Raw genomic sequence first — 27,609 nt, 5'->3', positions numbered from 1 at the left:
CTGTTTTTGAATTTATTTTTCTATTCTCTTTTGGAACGAGAAGGACAAGGATCGATTCCGCATCACCATTCACCCTACGTATTGTTTCATGGAGGATCGTCACTGCTGCCTTTTGTTGATCCGCACCATGATCGGCTAAGTCTTCTGTCTATCCTTAGATTTAGATGAAGTTTTGATTTATTATTATTAGATTTCTAGTTGTAATGCATACTTGATTGTTTGATGTTAAAGACCTCTTCCCTTGTGGATGATTTTTAATAGTTAAATCAGTTTAGAATATTTGACTCTGTGATTCACTAGTTCTATTCAAACAATGGTTTCTTTGTATACACATCGCTCTGATACCAATTGTAAGAATATTTAAGGTTTGATCAATGTAAAACCCTACTGGAATGCCCATATCAATCTCTAGAAACAGCTAACAGGAAATGCATCGCTCTAATACGAATTGTAAGAATACTTGGGGTTTGACCAATGTAAAACCCTACTGGGATGCCCATATCGATCTCTAGAATACAACCATTAATGGAAGTAAAAAGAGAAAAGTTGTAATGTACCTTGCATTTCGTATGTTGATGAAGAACAATAAAAATAATCCTTAAGCAATCTCCTAGCGCAGCCCTTGACGAATCAAGCGGTGAAAGGATCTTTTGCAGTCTCTCGTTCTTCACCCAAAAAATACTCTTTCTTGTGAGAGAAAAGAGAAAGTGAATGACGTGAGTGCAAAAACCCTCCTTAATAGTACTTATAGTACTGTCCCAAAATCCAAATCCACTTTCATAATGGGCTTGAGCTAGGCCATCTCATTGAACCATGTGACATGCATGAACCAACCCATGTATTAGGATCCTCATCTAAAGATTGGACCCAGTAATTAATTAAGCCTATAAAATAACCTTGAAATTTCTTACAAAGTGTTCAATGGACTCTACAAATAGCTTCAACCGAAGTTTGTTTACTTAAAACTATGCAACTTTAGAGGGAAAGTTAGTGGAGAATAAAGATATTCAATTTCCATTTATGATACGAACTTCATGAGAACTCGCCCTATAAACCAGCTTATACGGTGAGGGAACCCAATACCATATAACCCACACCAAATCTCTATACTTCCGAACCAATGTCCACAATGGTCCACTCTGGATCAAGTAATCCATTGCAAGAGGCCCCACTATGCGCTATGGTCTATGTCTGAAGGTAGGTAATCCTTTCGTAGTTGCTTCGCTCTAACACTAGGTCATCCCTTCCATACGAGATTAGGACCAAGGATCAACTGCTCTGATACCACTGATACGAACCTTGAGACAACTTGCCCCTATAAATTGGCTTATAAAGTGAGGGAACCTAAGACTATATCAACCCACATCAAATCCCTGATGGAACCGATGTAGGGTAAGGGTGTTAATCGATTCAGTTTCGATGTGGTTTACATTTTGACAAGGTAAAATCAAAACCAAACCAAATAAGAGTCAACCAAAATCAGAATCATTTTGCATTGGGTCTGATTTATCGGTTTCTATTTGGTTTTCATTATCTGGTTCACATGCAGTTTGTAGTGCCAGTTTTGGGAAACCGTAATGAAGATAACCTCAGCTTTCCAAACCTTATATATTCCCGTGCTTCCCCATTCTCTCTTGGTCTCCTCCACTCATCTTGTATCTCACGCCTCTATGATAATAAAAAAAAAACCCCATCTTCACTCGTCATTTTCCTTAATTTTCCATTTTTTTTCTTCTCTAGTCTCACATGATAAACAAACTATTTCTTCCATTAGCAGATAGGATTTTGTTAATCCATTTTAACATGACCCATCATTTTCAATCTTACTTGAATATATATATATATATATATATATATATATATATATATATATATATATATATATATATATTCAATGATCCCAGCTGCTCAGTTTGTTCCTCCGGTGAAGCAGTTTGCTCCTTTGCTGAAGCAGTTTATTCCTTCAGTGAAGCAACTTGTTCCTCGGTTTAGCAGCTTGCTCCTCTGGTGAATGATTTTTCTTAGATTTATCCAACATCGGCTTTAACAAACCTGACATGATGACAAAGATGTCTTGCAGATATTTCTTTTGTCGCAGAGGGCCTATAAAAAAAAGTGTTGTTCATTAAATTAACTAATATTTTATTAATTAACCCAATTGATGTGTAAGCAAGTATGTGAGGGAGAGGAATCGATTTCTATACAATTTTTCTAGTGCCTATTTGATTTTGAACCGGCGATTTTCTAGTGTAAATCAAAACTTGATCATTTTTTGCGGTGCGGTTTGGTTCGATTGTCAACAATCGGTTCCGGCTCCATTTTGACACCCTTAATGTGGGATCAACCCCCATATGACTGATATGGGATAATAACACCATGTTTTTGAATTGATGTCCATAGTAGCTCACTTCGGATCAGGTAGCTCTTTCTAAGCAGCTCCATTCTACTCTAGGGTCATTGCTTAGTGGCAGTTAGCCCTTTCTGAAGTCTTCACTATGACACCATGTCGCCCCTTCCGTGCGAAGATTGGATTAAGGATCGGCTGCTCTAATACCAATGATAGGAACCTCGGGAGAACTCACCTATACCGGCTTAGACGAGGGAACCCAATACCATATCAATCCACATTGCATCCTTTACGTAATTAATGTGGTATCAACTTTAGGATCGTAAAAATTTAATTGTTTACAACATAATTTGTTATAGTTCTCATAGATTGATCAAGACTTCTCATAACGAACAAAAGGAAACAAAAAAAATAAAAATTGAAAAAGTAAGCATGGGAGAGATATCGAAGAATGAGAAGCCGAAGTCTGTCTCTCTATCTTTCTCTCCTCATAATAAATAGATTCTTGAATCAAACTCGCACAACAAATTATCTTTTAAAATAACAATAATAAAACCTAGTTTTTATATGCAAGGAAATTCTCTCAGATTCCTTCTGGTTGCAAGTAAAGGTTAGGGAAATAAATATAATTTACAAAATAAAAAAAATATTATAATTGTGATTGTATAACTACCTTAACATCTTATTAACTATGATAAGAGAGATGAATCTACGTGTTGTCTGCTTATATTGACATATACGCCAAGCCAATAGTGGGCAATGACACTATATTTCATGAGGTTAGAGAGGAGAGAGATTGTGAGAGGGAAGTACACATTGACAGCGTGTACTTTCTTTTCCCATTTGATAATTAACTTTTTAAATGGAATCTTTATTTTCTTTTGGAATTTGTGTCGTTGTTGTATACCCCCTTTTTACTTCTTCTATTCTATCAGCACCCATGTAATTTGTGTTGATGTTGTATGCTCCCTCCCCTCCCTTCCCTTTACTTCTTCATTAGTCCTTGATATTATTTTAGTGTCTCTTCCAGGATCCATGTAGTCGACCCCATTAAGTTGGAATAAGGCTATGATTGTTGTTGTTGATCTATCCCATGACAGCATTGTATTGATCGTTAGGTGCAGTGGGAGGCATCTCAGCCATGTGCTGCCACTAGCCTACGTTGCCCATGATCCATCGTTGCATCATCCATCTGTCGCTGCCCTGCATGTCTCAAGCTCAAGAGCTCACCTAAGTGATTGTTCCTACCACCATCAGTTCTTTTGACAACTGTATTGTTCCTAGTTTTCCCTTGAAACCGAACCAAACGAGCTAGAACTGTTGCTCATAGTGGTCAACCCACTGGTTGTAAGGCCACACCATCCGACCCACAAGCCCTCAATGACAAAACTAGAAAACCCAAATTGAGTTCCTTGGGAATTCGGGAGGAAGTCGAGATGATGATCAAAGTCGTCAATTTGGTCGGGGATCAAGTTTACACAGAGCTTCTTGTTTCCTTCCGAGAGCTAGCAATGTCGGATGATGAGATCGTTGTCAATAATAGTGCTAGATACGCCTGAAGAATAGTTGGAAGAACGATAGAGGGATTGGGCTTTATTCGAGACACATTGTTATTCTAGATATCATTTGGATCTAGGAGTTTGTAATGGTCATTATCTTAGTTCTCATTTTGACAACGATCTCATCATCCCTTGGCCTGTGTCTGCCTTGATCACTCTCCATCTCTTAACGCCCGATATCTCCTCATCTCTTTCCCCCCACCCCCATTCCCCCTCTAGCAATATCTGCAACTTTGTAGGGTTTCTTTAGAGAAGTTTCATCCCAGGCAAGCAGGTTCATATCTGGGCTCGATAGTTTCAAATTTAGGTTATATTTCATGGTTCTAGGTCTAAACTTCGTTTAAGCTTTGATGACTGAAGGTCAAAATTTTGTAACACCTACCAATCTACCATCTTGCTTACAAACAAGTTTAAAGTGGGATTTAATGAGGGCGGCAAAGGAGCCAGACGGAGGCGATTTCTTGACCCATCCATAATCTGCTAATCTAATCCCGGCATCTTAGATCTTGAGAAGCTCAGATCAGATTAGCAACAGTACTCGAGCATAATTAGAAATTAGAAACATACAAATAAGGGGAAAAAAAATTGCAAAAATTACAACAGATCAATAAATGATGACTTAGGACTACAAAATTGATTGGGTATATAGAATTACTGTAGACAAGGAAAATAACCAATGTAGAACATAACTGCAGACAATCTTTCAGCTCAGCAGCAATCTATCCGCTGTCTTTTTGTGGGTTTTAGATCGTCTTCCTTTGATATGTCCACTGCACCATTTTCATCATCATGCTCGGTTCCCTTTCTTTCATTCTCTTTGGCATTGAAAGTCCAACCCACAAAATCAGACTCAGAGAAAAGAGACGTCGGAGTTGATTTGTAGAATGCAAGAGGGACCTGTTTCATCCTCCGCCCAATCTGCACTTAAAAATTTCAACAGTTCAGAACAGACTTGTAATCTATCAACATTACTTAAAAGACCCCGCTTTACATAGATTGTAATAATGAACTCAAAAACATACATATATCATGAGCAGTTATACCCGGAAGTAAATAGATATTTCATAAACCTGACTGAGTTAAATTTTAAAAAGCATCAATTTCAGGTGGGCATGCCTCCAGTTTAACCAAAAAAGCATAGGACAGAAGCAATGCACAAATTTGTCATCTGGGTGGGAATATGTAGATTGAGGCTCATAGCATACATCAAGATGTTTTCCAACATATGATTTAGTTTATGTTTTTATCCGCAACCAGATCAGAAGCTTTCGACTAACTTGGATTACTATGACTAATGATGACAATGACGATGCTGGGGTTCAGGGGTGGATTTGGAACATATTGGGCAGAGCCTGGAGGTAGAACCAACCCAATGGGATTGAGCTCACCCAACCCAAGCAGCAGTTTGAAACACTGCAGGTGGGCTTGTGTTGGATCGGACTCTCTCTGGGTCTCCCAGGATTATTGATTTATTCATTACCAGTGAGCCAAGAAACTATTGAAAAGAATTTCTAATTTGTACTACCAATTATAACAAGCAGGAAACCTCTTATATTGATCCATAGTCTAAAAGAAGCTCATATAGACAGAGAAACTTTACATGCTTAATTAAGTATCATTTGTTGACACTATAGACGTACCATTCTTCTCATAATCTAAGGTCAAAATGATTCGCATATATAATATCAACCATATATAGGATAAAGTTTTTAGGGTTGGGTTTCTAGACTCAGGTTTTGGACTGGTTCAACCCACCCTCAGGGTTTATCTTGCAACGCAGGCATTTTTACTTAACTTTTTAACTTGGTTTTCTTGGCAAGGTTACTCCAGCAGGTCCAGGTAGCATCACAACACATAACATTGGCGATATGATGACGACGACTACGGAAGACAACACCAAAATACATTAGAATTAAGAGAGAGAACGGAACTAAACTTCTTGAATCTTTAGAACGGCTGTTGTTTTTTTATTTTCTTTGGGGTAAGGGGGTGGGGGGGAAGTTTTTTGGTTAATCAAAGGCATTATTTCAACCCATCATACTGTAGAAGGTCTAGAAAAAAATTCATACAAGATGGCAGATGCAATACAGAGCCCCTAAATCATGCATCCCACATGCTGCATCCATATAACTCATGCAAAATACAAAGCAAGCCTCAACAGAATTGCAATAAATCTTACCTCTGCTTTAAATATAGTGGCATATGAACCAGAACTGAAATCCTTTACTGCAACTTCAGTGGTTTTGGCTCTAACAGTCAAGTCGTTCTCAAGTGACGCAACAAATCTAGCAACATGAAAAGGAACTATAAGGGGAAAAAATGCACACCCACAATAGTATATATATATATAAGGGAGGAGAGAGAAGAGAGAGGAAAAACGTTTGTAACCTTGAAACAGGAGGGCAGTAATGGTGGCGGAGAGTATCTATTTCCCAAAGAGAACTCCCTGTTACCATGGTTAAATGTAAACAAAATGTGGTTGGGAACAAAGAAGAAGAAAAATTTGTAAGACACCACAAACAAAACAAAGCAGAAAAAGAAAAATACAGCTATCTGCCAGTATAATGTAGAGAAATGTAGCCATTCAATATATAAACAGGGATAATCTCATAGTAATGAATCAACCACCCAATAGTTGCAACAATTCAAGCTAGTGACTTTCATTGTTTCCAAATAACATTAGTAAACCAAAAATAAAAGAAGACACTTAACCAGAAAACAGAATGATAAAACAAAAAAAGTTAAGAAAAAGAAACTCAAAATAAAAAGCACATAGAACATAATAAGGTTCACAAAATCTATACATAAAAATAACAGAAACAAGTAATTGGAACCAAATGTAAAAGGAAGAAATAAATAAAATATAATTAATAAATAATAGTAAACTGGTAAATGGTACAGAAGAAAAAGAAACCAAGTCCTTATTAAAAAAAAAATCACAAGAACTTCCCAAAAGAATTGACAACATAAAAGCATCCAACATGATACAATTGGAAAAATAACTTACTCATAGCATTACACTTAGCAGGATCACTCTCCTCACTGTTAAAAAGGTCAATGCCTGGTTTTCTGCTGGGAACCTCTGGTACACCAGATTCCTTTGCATTCTCACCAAATTCAGTTCCTTCTCTTGAGGGATCTCTATTGGTATCATCATCTGTTTGCTGCACAAACACCACAAAATTCCATGGGTCATACAGCATTTTAGAAGGATTCTCAATCACTAAGCACATAAAACACCTGGAAGGAGGCTCTTCATAAGAGAAAAGGAGAAAAGCACAATAATTACATTCAGAAAACATTCACCCCAATACATTATTACATTATCAATAAAGCATGTGATTAATAGATTGTGAAGACTCTGGATGGATTCAATGTGTTTAATTATGCTGATACGCAAAAGGAAGAATGGGGTAGAATGTTTAATATAGTGACCCACTGGAATAAAAAGGTTAGATACTCACAACAGCATGGCTCTTCAGTTTGTATAGTGTTATAGAAACAATCAAATGCATGTGCGTGTTCAGATGCCTAAACATTCTAAATGCACCCCAACCACAAAATTACATTCCCATTCCCTACCCTAACACCCACTTTCAATCATGAATGCATCTCCATTCCTTGAAGTTTCTAAGTAACAAGTATTAAGACATACAGACTGGTACAGAAATTGATAAGATGAAAACAATAACATTACCCAGTGAACCAAAAAGTTAATTGAAGGATGCCTCCGCAGAAGGTTGTGAATTAGGGCTATAATAACCAAAGTTCCTGAAGGGGGAACTGAAAGTGAAAGCCTGCTCAATTTTTTAGCAAATGCAGCAGCCAAATATGCCGGTAGAAGTGGAGATTTAAGGCAAGAATCCAAAAGCTGCAGAAGGTGAAACATAATACAATTAGAAAGGAATATCTAATATTCAGATAGGCATATAATTTGGTGGATGACCTTGCTAGGCAAGTTGTGAGGTCTGGTAGTCATTTTCCCTTTTGTCCTTTTTGTCTTGGTTTTGGGGTTTGGGAAGCTTCCCTGCAGTTACTGTGCACTATATTGATCAACTTAAATAAAATCTATTATCTAATACATTAAGAGCCAAAAGGTTTCTTGCACAATCCACACTGGAAGGGGTTCCTCGGCAGTCCACATAATTGAACCATGTGAAAAGATAATGCAACAATTCCAAAAGTTGGATAGATAGGATATGATCTCGATTAGCCATCTGTCGAATTTCAGAGCATAATTCAATCAAAACCCACCCATGAATTGAAATACCCTATCAGTAGTCCATGTATTTTCATGCGCCATCTTGGTAGTCCTGAATTTTCATAGCTTTATTTGCCACTTGGCCAACTCCGATGAGCTGAAACTTGATAAGTGAGCAGGGGACACCAAGGTATAGCTGTCCCCAAAATTTGGTCCTCAGTCCTCACTCAATCTGCCATTTGGCAGATATTTGGATCATTGACGAAGGCCACCTCAAAGGACCTGTCCGTCCAGGAGTTAAATCTGATTATTTATCCCAATAACTTTGTGTAGGCCCTTTTTTTATTTATTTTTTTATCTTTTTTTTTTTTTTTTTTTTTTGGGGGGAGAGGATTGGGGGTGAGAAGGGTGCTTAAAACTCTACTACAAATCCAATGTGTTTGAGAGAGTTACAACCATAATACTGGGAGGAGATCAGTCCATAGTGGGATCTCTATTTTTAGAACTATAGCTTATGGTCTTTTTGGTATCATTTTTCATTTTTTCATGTGTTTGGTATCATTTTTTAAACTTGTTTTTATTTAAAATAAATGAAAACACCCCCAAAATCATAATAGACTCAAGAGTGTATTATGGATTTTGGCCAAAAACGTTCTTTGGGTAGGTCTCATTTTCATTTTCTGGCAATTTTTCATTTTTTCATGTGTTTGGTACACGCACACACACACACACACAAAACAAGCAAAGCGTAGCGATTCGTACTACCGGAAAAGTGTCACTAATGAAAGGAGTGGAACGAAGTGTCACTTCTTCTTCTTTTATTTTGTGCTCTTGCTTGGATAGCTCTCACTATTGGTTGGCTACTGACTGGTTTAGATCATTCTGTTCACGCTTGATTAAAACAACCTCAACGGTCTAACTCAAGTGGTGAGGGTTGGGCGGCATCTCCCGTCGCCCTTAGTCCCTTACGGATTTTTGAATCTTTATTACGGGTCAAAGATTCCTGCCTAGGCAAGGCATCCCTATTTTAGAAAGATGGATAAGGTTTAAGGAGGAAGGAGCAGGTAAGGTTCGTGCATTTGCGATACCAATGCCCTTAAACAGGCTCTGCTTCAACCTGCCCATGATTGGTGGATGGAAGTGTTGTCTCGCATCCCTATGGACGGGACTTTTGATCAGTTGAAGCCGCTTTCGCGTCTTTGAAAGACATGTTGTTTATTTAGTTATGATTTGTCTTCAGCAACTGATCGCTTCCCTAGAGAAAATATCCCACTCCATGCGGTGTAGGGGAGTCCAACTCTCCCTTGATTCCTCCCACTACTACCTTCCTTCTCATATTCTATATTTTTTTCTCTGCCTTACTGCTATTTTCCCCTGTTCCTAACAATATCAATTCGGGAAGAACTAGTTAGAACTCTTCGAATCTCAGTTCAATCGATCTGAGATTCTAAGAGGTAAACCAATCCCTTAGAGCAACCCAAATTCATAGAGCCTCAGCCCTATTCAACCCTCTTGTCGAGAGACTTCACGCTGGAACCATGACTGAACCTGCAACTACCACTGGTTCATGTTTTAGAGATTTTTTGTTAAATCTTAAGCTGCTGGATCGAGGTATTGTTGGTTGAGATCAATACGTCATGGAATGATCGACCTTACCCTGAAATTTTGCATCAATCTGTGTCTATTTTAAGGAGAAGATTCTCCATCCCTTACGGTTTAGAGTTGATTTGGGAAAGAAGATGGGTGATGGGAGAATTTCTTTACCTACCACTAAAATATAAAAAATTATTTACACATAGGTAGTTACCAAACTCATTTTTCATTCTGCAATCTATTGTGTTTAGTAGTTACCAAACAGTTTTTATTTTTTGATCAAAATGGTTTTCAGTAATGATTTTTTTTTTAAATAGGCCAAAAACAAAATGAAAAATGATACCAAAAAGACCCAGTTAGAGGTCCAAGAAACTGTAATAGACTCATAGTACCCATTGTACTTCAATTTATGATGATGAATAGGCTATATTGCTATTGCTTTGGATAATAGTTCTTCATTTTGAAGGTATGATGCTTTCTAATTTTCAAGTGTAACTGATAAGAAAACCCTAGTGGCAATTACCCAAGTTTGTCTTCTTCATCTCTATAGATTGTTGCTACTGTTTTATTTACAAGAGCTTGATAACATGACCAGATAGTGTTTTCCTTGTCAACCCTGAAACCCTAGAGCCTAAGTAATAAACCATTTAACACATGTCGAATCTTCCTCACCAGCCATCAAGAATACCCAAGAACCAAACAAAATATATTGCAAACTCCATTCTAGTTGAATTGTGTGACACAACCTTTTCCCCATCATCCAATTTCAACCCTACTTTGGCTATTCTTCCTCGAGAGAGGGCTATACTATCCCTGTACTACCATGTACCAGTGTACTTTGCTTTTTCCATCAATAAAGCTGGCAATATCACTCCCCCCAACCCCAAGAAAAATAAATTAACCTTATTTGAAATCCTAATTCCCAACCATTCAACCCTAACTGCCCTTTTGCTGAAATTTCAGACCATCAGTTCAAGCCTTTCAGACTAACTCAATGTATATCTCCTGTTCACACGTGCTTCTTTTCTTTCTTTTTTTAATAGCAACAACAAAATCAGTTCATTCAAAAGAATGTGTGAAAATGTATAGGTATACCTGAGTCTTTACAAAAGAACCCACCAAAAAAATATGTAAACAAAACACTATAGACATGTGCTTCCCCCTTCACCACTTTACAGAAATCAATCTCAAGGAAAACCAGCTAGAAGCTGTTTGGTTGTTTGAGGTTTCTGAGTTTTGATTGTTGCACACCACTTTAAATATGCTGACACCTAATGCATATCTTCCTCCCCACCCACCTCAAAAAGTAACAACAATTTGTTTTGTACTTTGTACTTATCCATTCTAAGTGACGCATCTTTAACAGAGATTAGTGAAACAGGATTTGTGTAACCAAGCAAATTTAATTAGGTGTTGATTTCAGTTGTATCAATAATCAGTTTGTACTTTTTTCTTGTCGAAATTAAAAGGATCCTTTTCTCCGCTTTGTGCCTCTCCCCTCACCGCTTCAAATATAAAATTCACACACAGAAGAGGAAGAGAGAGAGGGATCCTATCTCTTTCATTATCTAATTAATGCAGACCCAAACAACCAAAGACATCAGGAAGAGGAGTCTAGTTTTTATTTTAAAACTTCAAAAAATGAAGATATTATAAGAAAAAGTAAATGAAATCCTTCTCTAGATCATAGTTATCAAGGCGTCGCCTAGGCGGGGGCGCCTTGTCGCCATGGTGGTGTCGCCTTGATTTTTTACCCTCTAAAACGCCATGGCCACCTTCCCACCTTGATAACTATGCTTTAGATCACCAAGCATTTATATAACCTTAATTACATTGATACCTCTCTCAATCTTTTCTACTGCCTAAGCTATTATAGTTCTATACAAACTTCATGGATGTAGAGCTCCGTTTGTTTAGAGGGGACTTAGGTGGGGTGGGAGAATTGGGGTGAAAAAATGCTGATGTGGCACTTCAAAATCCAACCCCAACCTTGTTTGGTTCTCTTGGGGTGGTGAACTTACAAAAGCTCAGGGAACATCATTAAATGTTTTGTCTACTGATGTGGTACTTCAAAATCCCACCCCTAGCCTATCCAAAGTCCCACAAAATTGGTGGGATTTTGGTTACTGTTCATGGGAAAAGTAACTTTACCTCAACATTTCCACCCCAACAAAACCCCACCAACATGTGGGTCCCATCTTCCCAACAATCCCACCCCACCTTCCCCTCTAAACAAGCGGGGGCTAAGGCTCCAGATGTTTGGAACTTTTACAATATCATTCTGGACCTCCCACCACATGTTTTGCTTAATTAAGATAAGAACATATCTTCTACTGCAATTATTGACCAAATGAAACTTGTTTATTCATAATCACACAAAAAGAGAATAATACAATTAATATTTGGAAACAAGTCCAACCTGTTAAAGTTTAGAACGAAGCCTTATTAAACACAAGAATGTCTAACGAAATAAAATATTTCACACATGCATAACATGTGATGTGCCAGAATGCTTTCCAGATTTGACTTGGCTATGCCAGGAACCCTGGCAAGAGTATTTAGTAATCCAACATACGTAAGGAACCTAACAATAACTTTCTCAGGTATAAATTTCATTTCAACAGTTAAATAATATGCCTTAATTTAAATCAAAGATAAATAGCCATCGTAAAGAACAACACTGACATTACCTGGAAAAATTTAGCTCGATGCTTTGCCATAAAAGTAGAAGGTACTAATAGTGCATAGAGCTTTTCGTAAAAGTTTGGATATTCAAGACCATATTGTGTCATTAGAATGAACAGGCTGCTAAGAGCCATGACACTTATAACACCCCCAATGTCATATGATCTTGTTAAGAAGTCGCTGCAAAATGCCAGATGATAATCAGGCCCCATAGCCACATTCAACTTTATAATACATCATCTCAGATCAAATGTACAAGAAGCAAAATAGACTCGAGCAAATGAAATTTTACCATAACATAACAGGATTTGACATATGAGGAATGACTGCCTGATGAAGCGAAATGAGAACCTGAATGTTAGACAGGAAGGCGGGTCAGCCAAGAATGAGTATTTAAACTTAAAGAACTTTGTGCGATAACAGACAATGAAATATACACACATGCAAAACCAATTACGATATAAGACATTCTAACTGGATTTTCTTTTTGGGGAGGGGGGATAGTTAATAACAAAAATTAAAGAGAAAGAGGGAAGAAATATGACCAGGCAAAAGAGAAAAAAAAAAAAAGCTCGAATAAAGAGTGGGAGGGAACCAGAAGCTCATACCAACAATATCTGTCGGAATAGCCTTTTGTGCTACCCAAATAAAGAAGAGAGCAATTCCGCAGGAGGGATAAAGAAAACAACAAAGAAAAGTGAGGAATAAGAGAAGGTTAATAGGGTTCAAGGGAGAAAAGGCAGCGGGGTTTTTTTTTTTTTTGGGGGGGGGGGGGGGGAGGGAAATCATGTTAGGGATAGGATAGTCCAAGGGGTTGCTGTACATTATGATTTAACGAAGAAGAAGGAAACAGATACTATTATGGACTGTGACCAGAGACTTCAATAGAAAAAGAATGAAAAACAAGAACAAGGAAAGAAAGAGAATGAGCAGGGAAGCAACTAGATCTTCTAGATTCATGCAGCTGAAAAATCCTCCAAAAACAATGATCCTCGTTCATTATTTTTTTTTTTCTTTAGGGGCGTGGGGTTTCTTGGAACGCATTAGTAAAATATATTAAGAAACAAATGAAAACAAAACCAATATATACAATTAGAAAGTAGTCATTCTCAATAGAAATCAACACCTACTACTACACTCATCACCTCTTTTTTTTATTTTTTTGGGTAATAAATAGCACTTCCAGAAACAGAATCTCACCTTTATGGTCACAGGAAAAAAAAACAACCTAACCTCCAATTCAGCAAAAGCGGCCAAGAAGAAAAATCATGAAAGGAGGTGGGGGGGGGGGGGGGGGGATGCAGGTAATGATTAACAATTGAGGTTCTTCCACCATGGGCCCTGCCCCTTCCACAACATAGAATCTTTCAGTACACTGCAAGAAATCAGATAAGCCATGAATTCTGCTCGGTACAACCGGTGTTATCATTTGCCAGCCTCCAACTTTACCCTCTGCCCAAGAGATATCCTCTGCATGTGTGATGTCGGAGGTGTTGATTCCCAAAGATGTCCGTTTGGCATGGTGATGCAGCGGCAGTTGGGGCCCAATAACAAAAGCCTCTAATTAAAAAACCTAGGGATTTAAGGTTGAAAACCCCAAACAGCAAAGAAGAAATACGCCAAAGAAACGAACACAAAAATCCCAGCCAAATAACAATTTTATTCAATAGGTACCAGATTACAATCTTCCAATAAGATGTATATAGACTTTACAACCCTACTTCAGTCTTTAAAATAAACCAATAAAACTCTAAAACTAATGAACCATTCAAAAATAGAAATTCCATTAATGATTAACACCCAACCAATAAATAGTTCGTAACCCTCCTAATACAGCTCGAAATTGAAAGCAAAGATAACTTGGTAACCTTTTAAATGGCACCAAAATCAGACCAAATAGATAGGTTTTTGACCTTTCAAAAATATCCCAAGAGAAAAGTGCAGAAATGCTCAATTTGAAACTTCCTGATTCAGTACTTCAAAATAACAAATCTAAGTACTTTCAATAGTTTTTTTCCTGTGGGGCTGCCTTGGAACCCAAAAACCACACCAACAGTAGAAGATCAGGCCGAGGAAGAGGAGAGAAACTCCACTAGACTTTCAATATTCCATAATGATCCAATAAGCCAGTGGCCTGATTTATGCAACCAATCTGACCAGATTTTACATAAATCTGACTCATCTACATTCTTGATCCTCTCAACTGAACCTTAAACAGAAGCTGCTCAACCCTCCTACATCACATGAGTAGTGGAATAAAAAAGTCATGTGGCAGTCCAGACCATCATCATTCCTTGTGCAGCCTTCTCCCTTCCTTCGACTGTTGAATAAGTTCATTGCACACTCCCGACAGCCCAAAACTGGATTGGCAACACTTTACTCACCTCGTAAACTTCTCTGCAGCTCCTGTGCTATTAGAGCACATGGGATTATATTTGGCCTCTCTTCTTTTGTAATTTAACAGCAACCAACTCCACGAATATGCATCCCCCTACTATCTAAATCATCAGGATTAGAAGTTACTCACGACTTGTCCTCCAGCAAATCACTGACTAAAGAGTTCTACCACTCCACCTTCAGAAGTAACTCACAAGTCACAACCACTGGTTTCAACAGGAAATCTCCAGCAAGGGCTGAAACTTAAACCCTAAGAACCTCAGTTCCCATTGCCTGAGAATGTGCCACACTATGATAAAGCATGCGCCAACAAAGAGCATACACAGAGGTCTCTGAATCAATAGCTACACAGACAGGAGAATCAACAGCAAAGGGAGGAATATTTAATGGGCTTGCAGCACCCCACCCACCGAACACAGAGCACCCCAGTAATTGCCAGCAATTTGACTAAGCTATGCTCCCTCAACCTTAATCCTAACCACCCTGGTGGCAAAAGCGACCAAAGGTTTTTAAAAAAATCATAAAATTGCGAGCATGACCCATCCCCCTCTCATCTCAACCACAACCTGGTTGTCTGCCCTACACTAATTTCAAAACAAATAACTCAATAATTAATGTTCCCAAAGCCACAATGGGGGAGAGAGAGAGATCTTAATCAAAAAAAAATCATACTCTAATCATAAGCTACAAATTGGGAAGAGGGAGAGAGAGAAGCAGAAAACAAAACCGACACTACATATCCTGAAAATGGATTCTGTTCAAACATACACTTGAAAGTATTCAATTTCCAACATGAACAACGAAACCTGCTTTGGTTAGAGACTAAAAAGACATTATTACAAATATAACATCTGAAATCCACAGAGACCAAGTAGGAACCATTGAACAAAACATCCAATTTTATAATTAGATCAGTGGCCTAAGAACCCAATCACCATGCTGTTGCAGGAAGACACACGCCACACACATTACTTACCAAGAACAGTAATTATGAACGAACAAGGACAGACATATTAAATTCAATCAGTATTTCTCTCTATAAAAGGACTCCCAATAAGTAATTAAAAAATTATAAACTTCAAAGTTCTAATGCAGGGGGGGGTGGGGGGGAGCAGCGTTAACTGGATCATAGTAGTGGCACAAAACATTCGAACTGGAAAAGAGCAAACACCATAGAAGGGATGTAAAAGATACCTCCTTGTACACATCAAGAGGGAGCGGTAACCTCAAGAAAGATAGCCATGCTTTAGTGAACTTCAACTTCATCCTTTTGGCAATGTTGGATAGAGATGAGACCTTAAAAAGATATAAACAATAAAACTCTGTCAGAGCAATCCACTCCTAGTAACAAACAAAAATTAACCCTAACACCAAAAATTTTCAGTACTGCTATAGCGAACTAAGGCACAGCAAAGTGTGCTGACAATTTTTCAATTAAGACTCCGTTTATTTCCAGGTAAAATCCCTGTAAAAGGAAAATATTCAGTAAAATCTGTACAAAAAAGTGGGATTTTACTTGAAAATTTTCAGTTTAGATGGCTTTTACCTGGAAACAAACGGAGCAATAAAGAGGAAGAAAAGCAGAGAAATCAAGAAAAAAGGAGTCTGTACAAAAATCTTAGCTTGGTAGTAGAAGCCACACATTAAAATTATCTTGCATCATCACAATTCACTTGCAGATCACCAAGGTTCTAAATCTCGGTTTCAAAGCCAGTTTCAACCAGCCAGGAAACCGAGATTTCCCAGGTTTTGGTCGAAACCTGGTATTTCTGGGGCAAAACTCGACATGTCATGGGCTAGTTCAAACTGGTTAAAATTGGTCAAAACTGGTCAAAATTATTGAAATTATCGAAAACTTCAAGTCTTTCTTCCGTATTCGTCTCCTTCTTCCTTTCTTCACCTGCTCCATCGATCAAGTAAGTTTTCTTCGGTTTTTTGCAACTTTACATTCTGCCCAGGAATTAATATGCAAGAAATTTTTTTTACATGAATTACAGTTGAAAGAATCTGACCATCAAATCACCCTCAACTTGTGGGTAGTTGTTCATCATCTTGGAGAAGACCTCCGGTCAGAATTTCTTGCTGATCTGGAGATATTTAGCATCTCCCAGTTCGACCCTTGTTTTCAGATTTGAATTCCTATCTAACTGCTGAATCGATTTCCCTATTTTGTCAGGTTATTAGTTCTGAGATTTATTTCATAATAGTCTAAATTGTGAATTGACTGAAATACCCTCTCCTAGTACACTGGGATTGATCCATGTTTCAGATCCAGCCGTTGGATCGACCTGAAATTTTCAGCAAGGGTTCCTTAACTTGAGAACAGAATTCAACCTGAATATTGTCCCAATCTGACCATCTGATTATGCTATATGAGATTTCTTCCTAGTCTGAAATTTATTCTCTGAAATTAGATTCTGTTTTGAGTCTTCAATTACAGTATTACATCAATTGGTACCAGAGCTGAGCCTGAAGAAGCTTTTCAGTGTGGAGGTTGATGTTCATATTCACTCCAAGAAAGTGTGCGTGCCCAAGGAGAGTATCAAAGACAAGACTCTGAAGAATTCAAACAAATAATTGGAGTTATACTTGAAGTTCTGCAACCACAATTTGAAGGCAAGTTGATCGCAGAAGCCTTTTACAATGAAGACCCTCAAGTGGAGCCCACTATCAGAATCGAGGATAAATTGATCAATAATCTGATCAAAGATCAAGAGAATATCACAATTGACGAAACACAATTCAAAGAGATCAAGATTGTTGAATTTCTTCCTCCACAAAGGCACAAATCTTGGATGTGAGAAAGCTGATTGTTGCTGACTTTAATCGTGAGATGTGTTGGATCATCGTACCATCAAAGTTGAGGATCGTGGATTCCGATCAAGTGGTGTTGATTCTCCCCTACTATAAAATTTGAGGACAAGTTTTTTTTCCAACACTAGGGGAATTGATGTAGTTAAGGTTGTCCAATCAGACCAATGGTGTCTCAAAATACTTCATTTTGGCCCATGGTTGTCTTCTATAGGCCTTGGCATTGTTGTTTTTGAGTTTTTTTTATTGTAATGGGCCACTTTAATGGGCATAAAATATGGGTAGAGGCTGCGCATACGGGATTAGTGAAGTTAGTGTCTTTATTTCTATATTTTAATTGCTGTTAAGTGTTTTAGTTGGGCTAGATTAGGATTCTAAAAGTCCAGTCCTGTTTTGAGTAATTTCGTTTATTATTTAAAATTCTTAGTCAGTTTATGTTACCTAATTAGTTAAGGATTGGGTTAGGCGTTTCCTTTTTAATGTTTAAGTCTGTTTTTGAGTTTTCTATATAAGTTTGTAAGGGGTTCCAGCATTGTACACGAATTTTAATTAATGAAAAGCTTTCTCTTTGTTGCCTATCGTGGTATGCTCTCCCTTGTGTTTGATCCTTCAAAACACCTTGCAGTGAGAAACCCGGGCAAAGATCGAGATCTCAGTTTCGGACCTGGTTTCGATCCAGCATTCCAGCCCAAAACCGAGACGTGCCAGATTTCTTTTCAAGGTTTCGACCCCTGGGCCGTGTTTCAGCCAGGCCTGAAACCGAGAAAACACAGAGATTTCAGTCAGTTTCGAACGACATTTAGTTCCATGAGCCCAGTTTCCCTACTCTCTTCCTTATTCTTCTCCTTCTCCATTGATCAAGTAAGTTTTCTTCTGGTTTTCTAAAACTTTACATTCTGTCCAGGAATTCATATGCAAGCATTTTTTTACACGAATTACGGTTGAAGGAATCTGATCATCAGATCATCCTCAACTTGTGGATAGTTGTTCATCATCTTGGAGAAGACCTTCGGCCAGAATTTCTTGCTGATCTGGAGATATTTAGTATCTTCCAATTCTGCCCTCGTGTTCAGATTTGAACTCCTATCTATCTAACTATTGAATTGATTTCCCTATTCTGTTAGATTATTAGTTCTGAGATTTATTTCATAATAGCATCTGATTTTATAATTCTGCTGTTAAATAATAATCTGAACGGTGAATTGACTGAATACGTCTCCTAGTATCACTAGGATTGATCCATATTTTCAGATCCAGCCATTGGATCGACCTGAAACTTTAGGCAAGGTTCCTTACCTTGAGAACAGAATTTAACCTGAATTTTGTTCTAAACTGATAATCTGATTTGGTTATATGAAATTTCTCCCTAAGCTGAAATTTATTCTCTGAAATTAGATTATGTTTTGGTACTGTTTTGAGTCTTCGATTACAATATTACATCAGGGGGGGTGGGGCTTATTAACATTATTAAGCTGAAAAAGGGCATTGGTACATAAACAAAAGAATTCCCAATCAACCCCCCCCCCCCCCCCCAAGAGGAGGGAAAAAATGAAACAAAAAGAATGATAAGGCAGGAAGTTGCATAAAAATAAAAAGAAGGATATCTCAAGTCGAATAGAGCTCCCTTTTAATCGAATCTATCACTAATAGACACTTAAGAATGATCAAAAGAAAAGTGTAGTTGATGTTCTTGGTTCCAACCTTAATAGCAGAGTTAAATGAAGGAAAACTTACATCCTTTTTCAGTTTGTTTGATTTAGTTTGCCTGTCCTTAACTTGCAAAGCCCCTTTAAGCTCATTGTCTTTGGATGAAAATCCTAAAACCAAATAATAAACAACAAAATTAGAATCCAGTTGGTCCCCAAAAAATGCTACAAACATAAACTAGGGAGTCAATAGAAAATTCACTTCCAAGAATGGAATGAGAGAATGAGACAAAAGGAATCACCAAATAAAATGCCAAAAACATCAACTAGGGAATTGATAACAAGTTTAAGTTAAGTAGACCTCCTATCAAGATGCACAAAAATACTTGTCAGCAGCCAAGAAAGGGAAAGAGAGTGATGTGTCCAAATATTCACTTATAACCCTAATTCACACAGTAATCAGAGCAAAAATTGTACATGGCTGACAACTCAATACAAGGTTTTTCTCTTTAAACTCAACCCAATCCACTGAACAGAACAGAAACCCAAAGATAAATGGTAACAATTAACAATTTGTCCACAGAGGAGGCAAGAATGATAAACCCCATAAAGCTGGTAAGGAAGAAGCTGAAAGCAAAGCCCATGAAACTAGATTTCGATGATGATCTTCATACTTGTGAGGATTGAGCTCTCGCAGGGATTAAAAAGGTTATTGGATTAGGATCATTTATGGCAACTAGATCAAAAGGACTTAAGGTTGGTGCGGGTACATCATCCAAGGTGGCTCCTTATGTATCTTCACATAAGAAGCACTAGCCAGTTGCCAAATGGAGACCCTTGGAGCTTTATCCAGCTAAGATAGATGGTGTACATGTTTTTTATTTCAATATTACTTATTAGAGTAATTATTACAGATGTTGATAGTCATTAGAATTTTCTAGGGATGGACATTAACTGATGGGTTTTAGATAGTGATTGGGCCATCTTACAAGGGCCATTAGTTGGAACGTATGGTCGTCTAAACAGTCCGGCCATATTTATCAAGTAGGGTTTTATAAGAGCTGGTTGTGATATCTGAGTTTGATTAGTAGTTGTTAGTTGTGTATGAATTTATTTACTTTATTATTTTACAAAAGCAGCCCATCAGTTTTAAAGAAACAGACTTTGGTTCTTGAGTTGAATTAATTTTTGAATTGGACCTCCCTGCTTTCTCCTCAGGCTTCAGCCTTAGTTTTGCTGCTATTAATCACTGCTGCCATAGTCTTCTATCAAGTTCTTTGATGTTTTTTATTTTTAGGTCACAATTTGTGATGTTATGAACTGAAATCTCCACTTCTAGTATGAATTTCAACTCTGAAATTTATAAGTCCACTGAAAGATATCTGATAGGATTGGAAGCTTAATTCCAAGAAGTAATGCCAGGCTCCACAATTCTGAACCACATCAAATCTGCTTTGTTCGATTTGAAATTTTAAGCAATGGTTTTCCTATCAGTCAGAATCCTGAAACCTTTGGAATGACTTCAATTGGTTGAGTAATAAAATATTTCTTGCAGGTTTGTGTTCCTGCAACAAAGTGAATTTTGAAAAACTTCATTAAATTTTCTAAGCTTCTTTTAAACTTGCAATTTGTTTATCTGGAGAGGCATTATAGTTGAGACATAAACCCTGAAATTTTATTGCAATTTGCCATAAATTCTGTTCTATATCATATAGCTTAACTGAACTCTGACAGTGGAGTAATGTTCATTGTTGGCCTGAACTAAGTTAAGTGTTATTTCTAATTGGATTGTTTGGGTGGGCTCATTGTACGCATGTATAGATTCCTTTGACCTTTTGTCTGCATCAGAAAATATATATGATTCACTTGAGCAGCAGTGATATACTTTTAATTTCGTTTCAGAATTATTTACTATAGGAGGCATCCTACCAACTACCATCTTTTGGGCTCCTTGTAAAGCCATGTCAGTAAAGCTTTATGGGAGGGATTGTAAAATTAGGCATAAGCACATAGGAGAAAGGGAGGGGGGGGGGGAAAGCTACTGGGAGAAAGAAAAGTCACTTGACACAGAAGTTCTACATTCAAGCATATTTGATAACTTCAATTAATTTTCTACTTATGAAGTATAGTTGCTGAAAATAGAAATAAATAAAAAAGGAGAAGCCTGACAAAGCACATATGAGCAAGGTCCACTCACCAAGGTCTTCAGTTCTATAAAGAAATAATATATATATATATATATATATATATATATGGAATTATGAATCGAATAGCTAACACTAACTTCAAATTCCTCTTTTTATTTAAAACAAAAATATAAAGCATCAAAAGCTATTCAATTCTGCTGTAGTGAGAAAACTCCAAAAATCTTGAGTTGGAGCTTAAAATCTAAGGCTAAAAAAGCATTGCAGATAAGTTGAGACAGCTTCTTTAACTGATTCAGACGATGGGATGCACAACGACACATAAGTACTGTAGACAAGGAAGTACTAGTTGCAGAAGGAAATTTGCATTAGCAAAAAAAGAAATGCCAAATCAGATATAAAAGAAAAAGGCTTCAAAAAATGGAAAATAATTAAGAAAAGCCCAACAAGCTTCAACATTTCAAACTACACAGGATGCTCACCTGATTCACTCCATGTCTCACGGTCGTGGTCTCCATCCTGCTTGTGTAGAGGAGAAATGTGTGCTAGAAGATAATGTATCTTGTGAATAGAAATCTCTATATTGCTTAAAACAACAAAGTTTCAAGTAATCAGCATGGTAATTGCAAAAATAACAGTTCAATAGAATAAAAACAATTTGTCACATCACAAAGTGCAAAGCCAGAATTTTGATACAACCAAACAATAATTGAGTATATGCGTAAAAAGAAGACAATTAGAGAACCAAAATGAATTATCTCAACAACTATTAGCAGTCCAAACAATTGTCATTGTTCCAATCTTACTCATGTTTTCATTTGGTAAATGGTACCCATTGGAAGAATAAGAGCATATAAACAGATTAACAACCGGTTTGAGTGGATAGAGAATGAATTGGGAGAAAAACAAAATATCCAGGCAGGCAAGCAAACTAATAGCATCAAACATAACCCAGAATTATGATCAACAGTGGGAGTACCTTCCCTGATTCCCTCTCACCCTCTTTTCCTTTGTTCCTTCTTAGCTATGCAAGACTGAGAAGGGAACAGCAACCCAAATGCAAGGGATTCAATTATTAATAGTCTAGTTCATTTTTGAATCTCCCACGAAGAGATACATCAAAGTTATGAAGTTACATGATTTGAAGGACAGCTACTCATTGAGAAGGGGAAAAGGAATGATCTGAAGGGAAGCTAAAAAGCATCAATTATTGGCTTCTATTTTAATACGATAAAAAAAATTCCCCCGAAGAAAGGAGCCGAAATGAAATGGTTTCTAGCCAGATGCTTCTCTCAATCAAAATGCTTGAACAAACTGCCGCAGCGAATAATTATTCACAGCACCTACCTTAAAATGACATTTATTTCCAATTAAAACGGGTGTCAAACAGGTTCTACAGCATACACCAAGACATGCAAAAGGCAGACAATAGATCCCATTAGACTCATTACACAAAAATATAATGGCAATATATGACTTACCAATCCATTAATACTCAGTAACTATACACAGGATGAAATTTTTTGTTGCAACAAGACTTTGGTCACATCATCCTATTCTAAACACAAGGAAAAAAATGTTCACAACCCCAATCAGCAACTGATCAGTTCAAGTTAGTACTCTGAGGACTCTGCGGTTTCAGCCATTCACTCAAATATGAATATGACTAATTTTTATTCCCGCAATCTCCTGATATTGAAGCATCCTTTTCAACCGAAGCCACCACAAATTCCAGCCATCCACCTGGATGAGAACACGATACATTTTCTTTTCTAGGATGTCCTAGATCAAAAAGAGTATGATTCAACACTTGTCTCCGCCAAGAAGACTAATTGATCTAAAAACTCAAACATGAAGAGCATTAAGATTCAGATGCCTAAATTAAATGGGAGTGTATCAGTGTGATAGAACAGTGCAATTTAAAACAGATACTAAATTGTATCATATCAATAAATTAATTATTTATTAGACTCTGACAAATCAAAAGTTCAATGAACCATGCACCTAGTATGCCAATAGAATATTACTCTTCTTTTTTTTCTATAGGGATAGAATATTACTCAATATTGGCTACAGTCATGAGCCAAGTGTATATGTGGACATAACTAAAGATATGTATGATGGTGTGATGACAAGTGTAAGAACTATGGGGGGTCAAGGTAGTGAATGCCCAATACAATTGGGTTACATCAAGGATCAACTTTAAGCCCTTATTTTTTGGTGCTTATCATGGAGATTTAACTAGAGACATTCAAGATGAGGTTCCTTTGTGTATGCTTTTTGCTAATTATATTGTTTTGGTGGATGAGAAAGCAGGGATTAACGCCAAATTAGAGTTATGGAGATCAACCTTGGAATCAAAAGGTTTTAAGATAAGTAGAAAAAGAGACAGAGTATATGGTGTGTAACTTTTGTTACACTAGGAGAGATAATGAGGTGGTGAAAATTGATAAGAGGGAGATTCCGCAAAGTAATTATTGTAGGTATCTGGGCTCAATCATAAATAAAGAAGGTGATATAAAGGATGTTATTTCAAAGAGAATTAAAATAGGATGAATGAAGCGGAGAAGTGCGTCCAGAGTGTTGTGTGATCGGCATATTCCTTTAAACCTTAAAGGATAATTTTGTAGGACAGTCATATGACTGGCTATGATGTATTAATGCAGATCCGGGGTTCGAAAACCCGAATCGGATCGCTTGTGGGCCCACTCGAATAATGCAAAGCTCAAAAATAATCAAAGTCGATGGCTGAATTGTAAATAATGGGACTCAAGCTAAAGTTGAATAGTGCTTATGATGGGAAAAGGGCAAACTTGAAAGTAAAATATAAGTATGGGACATGAGGTAATAAAAGGTAAAAGAAGGGGTAATATGGAAAGTAGGGTGAGAAGCTATTAATGACTAAAAAGTAAACAACTCCAAAGTAACCTAAACTATCGTGAAAAGGGAAACCAAACAAAAAATTAAAGAAAAAGGGTTTAAAGAAGCGTGGGAAGGGCTGTCTTCTTCAACCTTACGCTGGATGTGAATATGGCTATGGCGGTAAGGCAGCATCAGTAATTTTGGCAGAACCTCCACACGACAAGCCCAAACAAACCAATATTCTGGGAACTGAGTCTCTATGCATCTCCCCATGAAGTCCAGGTATTATCTCAACGATACAGGCTTGACTCATAAGCAAAAACTCTCTGAGATTATTTCTGGCGGTAACTTGAGCCAATCTGAGTTGTAGACTTCGATTCTCCCAGCAGGAGGGGATTGTTGCCGAGAGGCTGTAAGAGTTTGGTCGCCCAGGGCAACGGTTCCTTCGACCCTAATTTCAGGGAGAAAGAGAAGGGGGTGAAAAGATAATGAAGGCCAAGAGAGGGCCTGCTGTCACCGCCTGGAACAGAGAAGAAACCAGAAACGAACAAGAAGGGAGTGGAAGAGATCGCGCAAAGGAGGGGGGGAGGGATGGTCACACTACCATTGTTCGTACCATTCTGGTAGCAAAACAACTCAAACATTCATTCTTTCAAATCTTCCTTTCGTTGATTACAAGCTAATATTTAAAGAAAATAAAACTCCTAATCTAAATTTACATCTAAAACTGAAATAATTTCCTAATGCAAGTCTATCACTAATTAAATCCACATGCAATCATATCACTAATTAATCTATTAAAATTAAAATAGAAGAGTACAAGACAAATCCCAACTAATAAAAACCCTAATAAATTAAATATCCTCCTGAACCCAAAGACCCAATTGAACCCGGTTCGTTTTGGTTTTGGTTCTCAAACGGGTTCAGCCCGGCCCATGGAACAGCTCCTGCATCATGTATGGTGCAGAATGTTGGGCAGTTAAGAAGCATCACATAGATAAACTCGGTGTAGTGGAGATGAGGATGTTGAGATGGAAGAGTGGAAAAACGAGGAAGGATAAAGTAAGGAATGATCATACTAGAGCTGATTTTGGAGTAGCTCTAATACATGATAAGCTACGTGAAAGTCATTTGACATGGCATTGCCATGTTCAACAGAGGCCTTTGGATTCCCCAGTACGGAGGAGTGATTTGATTCAGATTGAAGGAACTAAAGAGCCAGGGGCAAATCAAAATGACAACAGGAGAAGTGGTGAAGAAAGACATGCATAGCTTAGGCCTTGTATCAAGTATGACCTCGAATAGAACTGATTGGAGGCCAATGATCAATGTAGCCGACCACATTAAGTTGGGATAAGGCTGAGTTGTTGTTGTTGTTATTGTATTGGCTCCAGTCATGCCTAAAATATTAACACAGCTTTCAATCAGGTTGAAATCAGAATATCACACACAAGCTCAGTCTCCCAATTGGAAATCCTTAAAGAGAAGAGCAAAATAAAGTTTGGTGAAGGAGACACATCTAACCAGTAAGGACCAATGAAATTATTACAAGGAGATAACATACCTAAAGATATTACAATTCTCTACAAGAAGAATAGAGGGTGTTTTCAAAGGCTTATGATTCAGAAAATAAAAAAGAATATGGATTCCAGTTGAATCAGGATTCACATCAAAAGATTGTTATGATTCATCAACATTTCTATCGAGAGACAAAATTCCAAGAATTCTTGAACAGGTTCTGTCCTTCCACGCACACTTGTTACATAATATGCAGAGTCAAGCAGCATGGCCATGTTGTGGCTTAATTTCAAACTTTTTCCCCTATTGAGCAACAACAAAAGTAGACATCCATAACCAAATCAAAAAGTAGTTACACGTACACCCCGTTGTCTTTCACAAAAATACAACCTAGAGACACATACGGACATACAGTTCCAATGCCTCAAAATATTGAAGATTACCTCTCATCCCCACATCTCCCAACTCCAGGTAAATTCATTAGAATATCAAGCCCAATGAAGGAGGAATGAGCCATTTTCAAAGTGAATTTTGGGTGTCTCTCTTGCTTAGACCGGACAAAAAAATTATATAGTTGCATATCCTTCATAATCCCCACATATTAGCAAAAGGAAGCACCTGAAAGAAAAACAGTATCTCTCAAACTCAAACAGAATGGCAGTCATTTGAACTCATGGTACCGTAGTTTTCATCTGCCATGCAGCTCCGACAAACTTTTCCACATAATATCCGCAAACTCATAGTAAATGAACACAAGAGCAGCCATCTCTTCTTTCCATAGACACATAGAGCAACAGCTGGCTAGGTTGAATTGAAAATTTCCAAGCAATCTTCAAACATCATATCAAAGAAAACACAAAATAGTGCATGCATGGAGAATGGTGCAAACAGATTGGTATACATACTCAAAAAGGTGTTCCTTATACTTGGGTATCGGCATGACGGAGTTCTCTCTGTCTAGGGAAGAAGGGAAGGTGCTACAGTTTTCCCTGTGATTGTCACGACCTGTATGGAGGTGAAAGTATAGTATTCTTATGGATCCACCTATTTTGATGAGTAACTTTATTATCCAAAAGGGATTTTTGTCTTGCTGTTTGGTAGCCTCTAGGATTGACTAGAGAGGATTGTTAAAGGGTCATTATCCAATGTTGGTCTCGGCTATCCTCAGAGGGGCTATTGACTAGAGAGGATTGTAAAGGAGCCATTATCCTGTGTTGGTCCCGCCTTTACAAGGTGCTGAGAGGGGTGAGTTTGGAGTTGGTCCCACCTACACCAGGGAAAATGCCCGAACCTTTTCACATTGCTCTAAGAAATGGCCCCTACTAGAGAGGATTGTAATCCTATCATTTAACATAGTGGAAGTTTTACCTGTAATAGGTCCTATGGTTTTTCTCTTTCACCTTGGAAGGGTTTTCCGTATTAAAAATTGGTGTATTCCTTAGTGATTGGCTTGATTTAATGATATACAGCCCTGGAAAAGACTTGTGCAGCGTTAATATGGACTACGAAGCGCCTGAGACTTTACATGCTTGCCCATCCTGAGATGTTGGTTTCCAGAATGGCGTTGCACATACTTGATTGTTGTGTATCTCAATTAACTTGCACACATACAGGAAAAGACTTGTTTTTTCCAACACAATGATGGTGGCAATTAAGGTTTCACTAGAAAACTAGTCCACCATGCACTACAAAATAAAGTACTAGCAAATTCAATAATGACCTTGAGATCATTTTGCAATACAAAGATGGGGACAAACACACAGAAACCAAAATGCAATGTAACCTAAAGCATTCAAGCAATTTCAATAAAGACCTCAAGACTGTTTCACACAACACACACACACAC

The 27,609-nt window shown here is 37.6% G+C and overlaps 1 protein-coding gene and 2 long non-coding RNA genes across 4 annotated transcripts in view; 2 read left to right on the top strand and 1 right to left on the bottom strand.

Moving 5' to 3' along the window:
- Positions 1-93: 93 nt before the first annotated feature.
- LOC122661596 lies at positions 94-26,665 on the top strand. Its single transcript, XR_006332906.1, has 3 exons — positions 94-324; positions 20,154-20,162; positions 26,655-26,665. It is a non-coding gene; the product is annotated as an uncharacterized LOC122661596 (long non-coding RNA).
- The window catches only part of LOC122661593 (protein NUCLEOLAR COMPLEX ASSOCIATED 4), a 31,038-nt gene continuing 7,911 nt past the window's right edge, over positions 4,483-27,609 (bottom strand). For both annotated transcript variants that reach the window (XM_043857041.1, XM_043857042.1), the window contains exons 6-15: positions 21,866-21,969; positions 19,328-19,410; positions 15,977-16,078; positions 12,678-12,736; positions 12,391-12,565; positions 7,604-7,777; positions 6,914-7,070; positions 6,295-6,352; positions 6,086-6,191; positions 4,483-4,824 (exon numbers count right to left, since the gene is read on the bottom strand). In XM_043857041.1, coding sequence (XP_043712976.1) covers positions 4,615-4,824; positions 6,086-6,191; positions 6,295-6,352; positions 6,914-7,070; positions 7,604-7,777; positions 12,391-12,565; positions 12,678-12,736; positions 15,977-16,078; positions 19,328-19,410; positions 21,866-21,969 — 1,228 coding nt within the window. In that variant the 3' untranslated portion in view covers positions 4,483-4,614. The remainder of the gene's footprint in view (positions 4,825-6,085; positions 6,192-6,294; positions 6,353-6,913; positions 7,071-7,603; positions 7,778-12,390; positions 12,566-12,677; positions 12,737-15,976; positions 16,079-19,327; positions 19,411-21,865; positions 21,970-27,609) is intronic.
- LOC122661597 lies at positions 10,767-11,356 on the top strand. The gene is made up of 2 exons (XR_006332907.1): positions 10,767-10,852; positions 11,248-11,356. It is a non-coding gene; the product is annotated as an uncharacterized LOC122661597 (long non-coding RNA).

This window comes from Telopea speciosissima, chromosome 5 (assembly GCF_018873765.1).
Source record: "Telopea speciosissima isolate NSW1024214 ecotype Mountain lineage chromosome 5, Tspe_v1, whole genome shotgun sequence".
NCBI lineage: Eukaryota > Viridiplantae > Streptophyta > Magnoliopsida > Proteales > Proteaceae > Telopea > Telopea speciosissima.
The sequence above is the reverse complement of the archived record's forward strand: the minus strand, read 5'-3'. Positions and strand labels throughout refer to the sequence as shown.